General features: G+C 31.0%; 1 protein-coding gene across 4 annotated transcripts in view; it reads right to left on the bottom strand.

Moving 5' to 3' along the window:
• LOC105838432 (tubulin-specific chaperone D) overlaps positions 1–12,875 on the bottom strand; it is a 139,066-nt gene that overhangs the window by 89,363 nt on the left and 36,828 nt on the right. For all 4 annotated transcript variants that reach the window (XR_004964306.1, XM_012683985.3, XM_012683986.3 and 1 more), the window contains exons 6-10: positions 7,707–7,936; positions 6,303–6,442; positions 2,690–2,795; positions 2,420–2,597; positions 1,789–1,947 (exon numbers count right to left, since the gene is read on the bottom strand). Coding sequence is in view for 3 of the 4 variants with exons in the window: in XM_012683985.3 (XP_012539439.1) it covers positions 1,789–1,947; positions 2,420–2,597; positions 2,690–2,795; positions 6,303–6,442; positions 7,707–7,936 (813 nt within the window). In the remaining variant the exon portion in view is untranslated. The remainder of the gene's footprint in view (positions 1–1,788; positions 1,948–2,419; positions 2,598–2,689; positions 2,796–6,302; positions 6,443–7,706; positions 7,937–12,875) is intronic.

Here is a 12,875-nt window from a genome sequence, read left to right as displayed (position 1 = left end):
TTGTAAAACTATTTTATTTGTGACGGACTTATTTGAATTTTTCAGTAATGTTTGCATTTGTTCGGATTCTTCGATAGTTTCTTTATACGCTTTCTCTTCAGATATTAATTAAGATTTTAAGGTTTTTATGCTTTTACATTTTCTAATATAGATAATTCCTTTTTTTTACTTACTTCCTCGTCTGCTTCTTGTTTTTTCTTTTTTTCTGCATTTCTTTTCTGTTCATTTAAGTAAGCGTAATATGAACAACGTGCATTTCGTGCAAGTTTTAAAAGTTTATCTGTTATCGATACTTTGTAAGGCATAGAATTAAATCCTTTTAATCCATCAATTATTGAAAATCTGGCATTAAATGTATTTTCATTCATATTTATTTTGTCTTCTGGGCTAATAATATTTGGATGATGTTTCCCAAAAAGTTTTCACATCACACGATATGTGCAAGCGTAGCCTGCGACGACAAAATATAGACCAACATCTGTGATTGGTTAGTGTCAATAGACGCGCTCAACAGAACATACTGTGGATAGTCAAACATGGTTGGCTCTTACTATTAAAGCAACATTAAATCAACGTCAAATTTTAATAAGACAATAAGCGAGTTCAACAGATGGAGCGGATTAGTGATTTTTTACTGCGATTGGTTTCTGCTTCTAAATCCAACGAAGAACTAAAGGCAAGAACCAATCATATCAGAGAATCACTGAGCGCTCACTAATCTGCTTCGTCTGCTGAACGCGCCTGTTAATTCACCAGTTGTTAAAATAAACGCAACTATTTACAAAATTTAAAACTTTAAGCCCGTTAAGACACTAAAACTTTATGTGCCATGTCAAAAATAGAGGAAATAGAGGAGGATTGTGGGATTTAGTGTAAAAAAAGGAACAGTAATGGAAAAAGAGGAAAAAGAGGAAAGAGTACGATCCCTGAAATATGTTTATAAACGTAAAAATAATATTATTAACTTCAATTGTCTGTAAAAATAAGAAAATTATTCACAGCGCAAGAAAATTTTTTAATCACGCGAATGGACCAGGCATATCTATCGTAGAACGCTCCTGAGACACAAGGCCACGCGCGTGATCGGTGGCTCGGCCGTCGAGCCGAGAGCGGTAGTGAGGGTATAGCAGGTGGTGCCTCAGGAATCGAGGCGAAATGCGCAACTAATTCCGAGCACTGATATACAGTGTGTGCACAATACTTAATTTGACAATGAAATAGTAGCAATGGACCCAAGTGTGCCACATCAGGGTAAGGAATCAAGTAATACATTACATTTGCCCTATTTATGCGCGTTCTATTTATTATTCTCTTGTCGTACAGATTATAAATCGAAAACACCCATTATATTCAAAGAAAAGTTGTTATAATTCACTAATGAAGACAAAACATTTCTTTTATTATCTGGAAATTTAAGCTTTTTCGACTTGTTTAGTTTTTGTAGAAAACTCCAATTAAACAAAAATAAATTTATTTTAGTTATTAATACATGGACAGATAACGCTAAGTAAGGTCTTCGCACTCGCTTCAAGCTATTTGGACTAAAAATGGCGACAACCCATAAGCTCAAATGCTGTAATTTATACTTACACACACACACACACACACACACACACACACACACACACACACACACACACACACACACAACAACAACAACAACTACAAATATAACCAGTTACGACACGCACTATGTCATGCACTAATACAACTCTATGTCCCAAAAATGACTGACCATGCGAAGACATTACTTAGCGCCAGCTGACCATCGACAGACCTTGTACATACCTACAACATCTGTGAAATGAACAGGAAAATGAACCATGGAACATTTTTTTATCAACACGGCGCAAGCTTGTTTCATTAGTTCTCCTCCAAGACCTTTAAATTGTCCTCTATTCCTGAAAGTTCGTATTATATTTTGTATATCAGCTACAGCCGCGGTTCCTGAAAATAAAAAATCAATATCCCACTATAGATATTTATTTATTTATAAAAAAAAAATAAAAATTAATCTTCGCGTATTTTCCAGTAGTAATTATCCAAAACTGGATAATCACTAGTTAGAAAATTAAAAATAAAATAATAAAGTTAATAAGATAATATAACTTGTAATTTAACTTTTAGAGTTATTTTGACGACACTTAAGACAACACTAATGTACCTTTTCCAATTTTTAAATAAGGACATGCGCGCGCACACACAATCTTTATTTTCACAAACTTTATTTTCACAGTCAACGCTTTTTAATTTAAAAAATCTTCAAAGTTAATTTAAAAAATTATAAAAATTATAATTAATTTTAAATATTTTAATTTAATTGTTATTTGAAAATAACTTTTAATTTAAGCATAACTATCAACTATAATTTAACTTAAATAATTAAATTTATCAAATTCTGTATCTTAGATATTCTTACCAATAATATATTCAATTTTATCATTAAAGTGATTATGTAAAGCTTCAAGAATTTCCGCAGTAGCTAGTACTGCACCGTGTCTAACATTCAAGTCGATAGAATTCAACATATCCAATAATGTTGACAGTACTGTACTTATCATGTAATGCGGATCAGCTGCTGTCAGGTTGAAAAGCGACTGCAACAAATTACTAATGACGAAACTGAAAATTTGTGTAATATACTATCATAAATAATTAATTAATATTACTATCAAAAATTGAACCTTACTCTGGCTGAAAGTTCCCTTATTGAAGTGTCCCAATGTGTGACCTTCTTTGTCACTAAATGATCTATTAAAGGTTTTGTATATTCTTCGTATTGTGCAATTTGTACGCTAACAGATAAATATAAACAATACTATTAATAGAAGTACTGATTAATAAATACAAATGGTATTACAAAAATTAATCAAAATTGTAAGAAATATATACTAAGGAAAAAAGATTTAAGTATTTTATGTATATAAATAAGTTAACCCTTCATTGACCGTGGGTGTGAGTTACCCATATGGTAACTTTGACGTTCTGTACCTTTTCCAATTTTTAAAATATCAGTCTAGCTCTAAGTAGTATTAAATTGAAGAATTAATTACAGTTTAAAACTATTACATATGCGTGGAAAGCGTTAGTGTTTTCTTAGTTGTCGTCAAAGGCAGATTATGGGTGAACCACTCATGTGTGTTAAAGATGTCAGTTTTGACTAAACTAAAAAATATTATGTTTTTTGGTATTTTTGTTAATATTTATCGTAAATATGTTTGTAAATTTTTTAAAAATTTTGTACATTTATTTCACATAAATTAATTCATATAAAATATTTAGTTGATCAACTGGCGTCTTTAACACATTGGGTTGTTCACATAGCCTGCTTCTGATGACAGCTAAGACAACACTAATGCTTGCCGCATGTACGTAATAATCCTAAACTATTCTAATTCTACTTATAAATATTTTTTACATTTCTTGCAAAAAATAAAATTTTAATATAAAAACTTCTCTAATTTTTTACTTATTGAAACAGCCTACCTTCCAAAATACAAAATAAATATCTTTTTTTCAGAGTCCACTAAAAAATTATTTTTTCCCTTAAGATATTATATCTAACAACTCTGTAGATTTTTATTCTAATATTGAAATGTAAAAAATTTTTAAAGATTTTCCTCATTTTTTTGACATATAATAAACAAAAATTTGTTTACAAAAACTATGATAAGATTTGATTAGAAAAACTATTGCAATACATTCTAGAAACCTTGAATTTTATCTGATTTTTCTTATAACAATTAAATGCTTTATAAGAAAACGTTAAAAAACTGGTTCTTGGCGTAAGCCACTCAATATGTTAAAGTTGATCGAAAAAAAGAGATGTGTCAACGAAGAGTTAAATATAAATACTTAACCCATTATTATTCAATCGACCATTTGTGAATACTAACGCCTTCAGTCTACACAAATGAATAAATTGCTTTAAAAAATGATATTCTAATTTTTTAACTATTTTTTTCGATTTTTAGTGTTAATTTTCTCGTACAACTCTCAAAAAATTAAATATTGCTGCTACAAAAAGTGTTTTAAAGATAAGATTTTTCGAGAATTGTCTTGAGTATTATTTTCCTCAAATTTTTATTTATTCTTCGCCAATAGTCCTCAAGTGTTTTTTAGAACTATATACTCATATATGATTAAATATGTTTCCTTCATATAACACTCTATAAGATTTAAAAATAAGGATTAAAGGTGAATTTTTAACACTTTTGCATTTTAGAAAATGTGATTTAAAATAAAATTTTTAAGAATTTTTGAAATCACTTTCTTCATATCTGAGACCATTTTTAAAGCTTACCTCTTTCTAAGTACTGAAAACAAAGAGTTAATTTTTTAAATTTGTAAAATATTCGGAGTCGGAAGGACTCGATAAAATAAAGAATCCTGTAGTTCTAATTTTGAGTTTATAAGCGTACAAAATATAAACAAGAGCAGTTGTGTGGACTAGCAGTGAGAGAGCTATCGTTAAGAACAAGGGATCTCGAGTTCGAAACCAGTCAGCGCTCCTTTAATTTTTCAGTCGCTTTCAAATTCGTGAAAATTGAAAAAACTCGTCGATTTTCGTAAATCAGAAAAACTCATTCTCACTCATTATGTTTCTTTTGTATATGATACATATTCCTTATGATATACCTTATACAAATTAAAAATAGGGATTAAAAGTGAATTTTTACATCTCTATATTTCAGATTGAAATATGATGCTAAAGAATTTTTGAGGTCATTTTCTTCATATTTGAGGTTATTTATAAAGTTTTTTTTTTTTTAAGAGTTGAATACAAGATGTAGGCATGAAATTCCAAGATTTGCAAAAATTAATGAGTTTTCTTCTCTTTTTGAAGCAAGAAAAAATCTTCGAACTATTAAAGAATAAATAAAGATCTAAGAAAAATAATACACAAAGCAATTCTCAAAAAATCTTATATTTAAAACGACTCTTTTAGCTGTCATATTTAATTTCCTGAGAGTTGTATGTGAAAATTAACTTCAGTAATCAAAAGAGTGATATCAATAAGATAAGTTTTTATACACTTAAATTTGTCTTAGTCGCCCACCAGAATAATAAGATCAGATCGTGCCTTTATCTTGTCTTGACCGACTGGATCATGTCCGGATCTTGCCTTATAACTTAATGAAAGTACTTAATAAAAAGTAACTTTATTATAGTGTTTCAGAAAGCTCTCGAGATAAGCTATAAGAATATGTAATAAAAAAATAAAAGATTTCATTTAAAAAATTGAAGGTGACCTTCTGAAGGCTATCCAAAGTCGAATCAATGGCACTATCTTATGTCACCTTTCGAGTCAAACAATTTTTGTATGAAACATTTTTGTCCACTGGGTTTAGTTTTTAAGACATTGGACTGGATCATTTAAAATCGGACACCCTTTACATGTATATATAAAATAAAACCTTATTCCTCTAGGAATAACATACGAACAATATCGTGCAATTCAAACTAAGATTAAAAGCCAAGAAAAAAAGATTAACTTCATGAACTTTTTATAATTGCAAATCCAAATACAGATTAAAAGAGTAGTCCAAAAATCAATTTTTTCGATATAAAGTCCAATTTATCAGCTGATATTAATATGTTTACTTTAATTCTGGAAAAGAATTTCCAAATCTATAAAAAAAATACATACAAAATCATGTTAATAATATGCACAAATAGTTCTACATTATCGATCCTGATCAAGGGCACTTTAGCATACCCTCAAAATTTTTTTAAAATATAAGATGTCCATACTTTTGGCCCTGTACATAGACACTGTACATAGATATATCTATACTTGTTTGATAAGAGAGTGTTCAGCAAAACTTGATAATTTAGTGAAATAATTTAGAATAAAATACACATATACCACTTGATTAGAACTGTAATGCTTTATTATCACTAACTTGTCCAGTTGATTCTTTTAAGGTAAAAATCTCTATATCAATCAAATTTGTTGAGCTAAACTTCATCAAGGACCGAACATTTTCGATAGGCTTTATATCGGGTAACTGCGACCAATCCAATAATTCAACACCATTTTCACCCATTTGACATAACAAAATATATATTTTTGTCACAAAGATCAAATGATAATTAAAGCTTTATCGATAAACCATCTTAGGCGAAAAGTTCTTCTACCGGTTCCTGTTTGAGTTTTTCCGTTTGAGAGTCCGTCTATCCGTTTTTATGTAAAAGTGTTGCCGGACACGCTCTTATCAAACAGATTGTAAGTACTTAATAAAGACTTTAAAATAAATAAATGAAAATAAAAAAATTTTGTTTAAATGTTTATTTTATACCTGATTTTGAGGTACGTGTGACTCCTCACACCAACTTCAAAATAATCGGCGACAGTCAGTATATCTATACCATGCGGAAAATTGCCTTGTCTGCCTACGTTTTCTTGAAACGCGGCAGACGCTGCTCTTCTGCAGTTTATCTGTACAAAAAAACAATCTTATTTCGAGAATTTATTTTCAAAATATTATTATAAATATTAAATTAAAATTATATAGCGCATTAAACAGGCATAAATTGTTACATAAACACATTTTGTATACTTTTATCAAGAAAAATATATTTTCATTATTCAGTAGCAATTTTCATGAATCGAGAAAGAAATATCGCAAAAAAAAACACCTTTCGTCAAAAATTAGAATTCTTTAATAGTATTAATTTTAATGTTATTATTATCAAAATACAATATAATCTTCTTTACAAATAACTATTATATATAATATTAAAATAAAAATATTATGTATTTTTAAGATTAAAATTGAAGATTATCAATTTCTTTAGAGAATTAAATTATATACAAAGATTATAATCAATATAATTATTGTTTTATTTTATCATTATAGTCATTGTTTTATATAAACAAAAAAATAATTTTTTGCTTATACAACATTTTTTGTTAAATAGAATATATTTAAATTTGGTGTTAACGTTTCATAAAATTGTTTTCTATGTATCGATTCACACAATAATATATTACATAAATTACACTAGAGAACATCGATTTTGTGAATCGAAAGTGACTAGGCGTTTTCAATAGATTTTTCACGCTGATTACGGATCTTGAAAGTTGCGTATTACATCAGGGTTTTGAAAAAATTAAAGTCAAAGTGTCAACATGTTTTTAGTTACCTTTGAGAATTTATAGTAGAAGAATCCTATGTGCTAGAGATTTCCAAAAAGTGAAAATAAAGTTTATATTATGTTCTTTTTAAATTTGTTCATATTTACCGTTGAAACATTGTTAGAATTTTTTGTGATACTGCATGCCCTCGCGCATGCACGGTCTACATGTGCTTGGTCGCATTAAACGCAATGTGGGTCAAATGGCGAAGATTTTTATTGACTTTAAAATTAGAAAAAAAAATTTTTAACTAAAAAAAGGGAGTGTAGTTTTGACCTCCTTTATGTGGTGCATCCTAGATAACATAGAATCATCAATTCTGTAGCTAAATGGTCAGCTTTGCACAAATTTAAAATTATTTACTTTAATTTTGGGATTTTTTCATTTATTAAAAATAATAAAACAATTTCATCCAACAGAAACAAAAAACGCTGACAGTGTTTCAACGTAAATGTGAACAAATTTATAAACGCCTAGTCACTTTCCATTCACATAGAAAAAGTATAAAAATGTTCCCTAATGTTATCAATATAATACAAATGGAAAATATATATGCAACTTGTACCTCTCTATCGAAACACGTTACAACTAACAACATTGCCGCAATTTCTTTGAGGTAACGTTCGAAAATGTGCGGATCATAGGCTCTTGGAAAAGACCAACATATATAACAAGCTGCATCTCTGATCAAATAACCGATCGATCCATAAGCTCTGGGTTCGTCGAAGACTAGAGCTTGTAGTACCACGGGAATAACATCATTTAAACGATGAGGTAACAATAGGCCACGTCTTCCTGAAATACACAGTAAATATATACAAGTGATAAAATAAAAATTGTAATAAATTAGAATATAATGATATAAATTGATATAAATTAGAACATATTAGGAATATTACTTATGAAAATAACGCATTTAAAAAACCCATAAAAAGTTATTATTTTTCAGTTATTAATTCATTGTTAAAAAAATAAAATGTTAATCGATAAGGATAAGTAAATTTAAAAATTTGACATTTTTGAAAATAAATCGTCGTAAATATACTGTTGTAAAGATTATAAAATACTGTACAACTTTTGTATAAAACATTTTTTATAAATATCTTACATTTTTAAAGATATTAACTAAATATAGAAAAATTTATTAATTTCCACGGGTTGTTTCAACTGCTAAACGTTGAGCTACGCCAATAAAAAAAATATAGATTTAATATTTTTCATGCTTTACAACATATCCAAAGCTCATTAAAATCGATGAGGGACATTTCCGATCGTACCTTTATCAGACTCGCGACACTCGCAAGTAATCCATGTTCAGTTACCCTGAACATAGGCAATATAACTTCACACGTCAAATACATACACATTATGTCAAACATTAAATTTAATTACGCTTTCAATTGCGTATTCAAGTTAAAAATTTAATATCCGACATATTTCTCAAAATAACGTAAAGAATATATACTAAAACTATCAACTACTTGCAATACTAAAATGCAGCGGTAATTATGGAGGAAAGAGGCTCCATCGCCGATTTTGATAAAACTTCACAGTTTCATATATTTTGATGCGTAGAACACGAATCTGGCAGAAAAAAGCATTGCTCTCAATTAATATAAAAGTTTTTGATAAAATACTTTTCAGCAACGAAATAAAAGATTACGTCTGTAATTAATTGTGCTTATAATTGAAAGAGAATATATTCTCAGAAAGTCGCAAACCCATGTAATGCAGAAAATGCTTCGCATGCGCACACGCGCACGCGCACACACACCATGATGTAATAAGAAAGGTGAACCAACATCATGTATGCGCAGTAGTCGATGTCTCGATCAATAAGAATTGGGTCCAAATGTTCGAAAAAAGAAGATTATATTATTTATTAATTCAGTATAGGTTATTATTTCTCTTATTACAAAGGCATTTTTGTACTGCGCTTGTACTATTCTAAATATTTTTACAATTCTTCCAAATATCTGTATTTTAAGTACACGCGATTAATATTCTAAATATATATGATTGTGTTGTGTTCAAATTGCGCGGTGCATTTGGACCCAAATTTCATTGGCTCCTGCCATCGCTATATGCGCAATGATACACTTTTCTTATTACATCACATAGAGCTTGTATTACTAGAGGGGCCTTGATGCATCGCGACGCGCGCGGGAAAAATCGACAGAGAGGTGGATATATTCTGTCATTTTTCGTGTGGGAACAGGTTCGTAACTATACAATCTGAGGCCCGATTCTCGAACTCGTACAAAAAAAATTGCTTACAAAGATAACACTGTGCATTCATTAAGTGGTACATAATTTAGAATCTAAAAGATGCATGCCAATGAATTCACAATATTACTTTCGTATGTAAAAATTTTTTGTACTAATTGTAACATCCCAAGGCTCAAGTAGACACCAAGTAAGTAGGCTCGTACCTGTCGTACTGCTCGTATGTGTGGCGCTTCTTTCCTTCTAGAAAACGGAGTGGTGGGGATGCCCAACACGAAAAGAGACAAAATATATGAGAATATATTCATTTCTCTGTCGATTCTCCCCGCGCGGATTCCGGCATATAGCAATGGCCCCTCCATTAATACAAGCTCTATGTTACATCATGACACACACAATATTCTCAGAAAACGCTCCTCCTCCTGCACCTCCTCCCTGTAATTTTTCCAAACTTTAACCCACCAATTTGATGTCGCTATTTGGTTAATGCGAAAACATTGGAAATAAGTAACGTGGACGTCGTTTACTTTACGTAAAGCACTGATATCATGTATCGTATTTATAAAACGTAAAATAAACGACGTCCACGCTTGTACACATAGGTTTGCGACTTTTCACGCTATTCATTTCCAATGTTTTCGCTATGAAGACTAGAACCAGGAGACCGATCTCTGTGGTTTTGAGTGAGGCGAAAATCTGTCAGAAATGTAATACCAAATGGTGGCGCTGACGATGCTGATACACCGGAATATATTCCAATTCTAGATATAATTGTCTAGTCTAAATTTATCGTATTCAGCCGTGCTAGTGGTGCTAGGCTGTACGCAGTTGTATGTTTGGTATAAGAAAACTGAGATAAGTACTCTATTCCCACAGGTATTAAAATTTTCAGATGAATTTCTACTCTTCATGGAATAAAAATTAATTATAATCTAACCCTATGATGATCAATAGGATTTATTTTTTTATTTATTATAGGAGGATTAACAGGAATTATACTCTCTAATTCATCTATTGATATTATTTTACATGATACCTATTATGTTGTAGCCCACTTTCACTATGTACTTTCAATAGGAGCAGTATTTGCTATTATTGCCAGATTTATCCACTGATTTCCTCTTATCTCAGGTTATTCATTAAATAATTTCTATTTAAATATTCAATTTATATCCATATTTATTAGAGTTAATTTAACCTTTTTCCCCCAACATTTTTTAGGACTAAGAGGAATACCTATGTAAAATTGCTAAGATTTTTATTATAAATTTGCATTTATTGTCAAATGCTTGTCGTTATACTCCATAGGCGATTTTTGGTACATGTACCAAAGTGTATCAATGGCCTAGTTTACACCGCGCGACCTGACCTATGCTCTAATCTATACCCCGACCTAAAGTAGGCTACTAATGAACTGTTTACACGCGTTATGTTGTGTGACCTAAGATAGATTAGGGATCGTCAAAAAGTGGCCTGATCCAAACAAGTCTGCGAGCGTTTACATCGTTGTGAACTATCGGGTTGGGTCGAATATAGTGTATAGGTCGCGGACTAAACGTACGGTGTAAACGTGCTTAATGTGTATCAGAGAGTTTTCGCGTGTTTGGTACTTTTTGGTTAAGGCGTGGCTAACCATTTTGGTACATTTCTCGTTGATACCAGTTATACCTCGCAACGAAGTAAGGTAGTTTTTTCCAAATCTATAGTACGAGAAAAGAGAAAAGAACCAGTCCGTTTTAGCGTTCATAGTGATACATGGTAGTGATACATCGCACCAGGATAAGCTCCACCCCTACCAATATCAACCTTGGTATGTACCAAACGATCGCCAAAAATCGCCTATTGTTTCCGGTAAATCATTGTCGCCAGCGTCACCATTTGGTACTACATTTCTGACAGATTTTCGCCTCACTTTTGGAGGCAAAATCAGGCTTAGTTCGGTCTCCTGCTTCTAGTCTTCGTAGTTTTCGCATTAACCAAATAACAACATCAAATTGGTGAGTTAGAGTTTGGAAAAATTACAGGGAGAAGGTGCCCGCCCCTCTCCCTGCTTACGCGTTTTCTGAGAGTATATTAAAGTAATACTAAAGGAGACGGTCTTGTTTCACGCGAAACAAAGTATTCTCTGCTTTAACAACAAAAAAAAACATTTGTTAAAGCAGAAAATACCTTGTTTTGAGTGCATGTAATTGAACGCATTGAAGTGTTTGCACATGTAACCACGGAGCATGCTGGAGCATGCGCATATATGGCCACGGGACCATGTTCAATTTCGTTGGTATGACAGGTTTCATAACCTGTCAAATAGTGAACTTTAACGATTAATATCTCGTCTCGCGGGACAGAGCGACGCTTTTTTCTGCCAGATTCGTGTTCTACGCACCAAAATATACGAAACTGTGAAGTTTCGTCAAAATCGATGAAAGAGTCCCTTTCCACCATAATTACCAAAAGTAATTTGGACAGTTAGCCTCAAAATTCAATACAAAGTATACGAGATATCGTGATTTCCATAACCCTACACTACTCTAATCCATAACTGCCTTCTCTCTTCTATATAATATAAAGTCATTTAAATATTATTTTATAAGATTATTAATGTACGTGTAATTCGTATTCAAAATCTTTAAATCCAAAATTTTATAATAATTTAGATTTGAAGCAAAAAAATTCAAATTTTATCTGATTCAATTCAATTCAATTCGTGTTTCAATAGTTTGCACATCTCTAAAAAATAAAAAATTTTTATTTTAAAAGACAACCGTAATAATAAATTCCAGTATGCTAGAATTATTTATTTTTGAGTGTATTTTATAGAATATAAAGTAAAAAGTTCTTGATTTATGCTTCTCATATCAATGACAGTGTTGTTGGTATCCAAGAAACACATAAATGTTTATTAAAAGTAATAATTGGAAAATTATGTCTCCTTTAATTTCAAAGTTTCTAATATTTCGATTTCGACAAAAATTAATTTATACTGTTTCTCAAATAATCGGTTACACAGGCACACAAAAAAATGTGGTTGGTCCAGCGGACCAGACTAGTCTATCCTTATGTATTTTGACTCGCTGAATCCATATTCAAGGTCAGAATTGCTGAATTGGCTCATTTTTTTCTAATCTCAAAAAAACACCTTGTAAAAGCAGTTTGGGTTAACAAATGTATAATCCAGAGCGTGCAAGCTTGCATAATCACATTACCTGGGACAAATTCAATACATTCAATACGTATGACAAGTCTGAGCTTCTGTGAATGAATAGCATAGAAAATTCACTCCCTTTTTCTATTATATCTAACTCTTTTATTCTCGAAGGTTCTGTGCAATGGCTTTCTCTTACGTTTCTTCCCTTTCACAGAGATATCTCGTTTGAGCGTCCAGCAGAAATCAGCCATCATGTTCACATCCCTCTTGCCTTGATATCGATGCTCCATCTCCTTGATGTCCTGATGAAATTTTTCTCCCTGTTCTTCACTATAATCACCTAGATTTTCTGAGAAGTAGTCA

This window comes from Monomorium pharaonis, chromosome 8, assembly GCF_013373865.1.
Source record: "Monomorium pharaonis isolate MP-MQ-018 chromosome 8, ASM1337386v2, whole genome shotgun sequence".
Lineage (NCBI taxonomy): Eukaryota > Metazoa > Arthropoda > Insecta > Hymenoptera > Formicidae > Monomorium > Monomorium pharaonis.
Note: the sequence above shows the minus strand (reverse complement) of the source record. Positions and strands in the feature narration are given on the sequence as shown.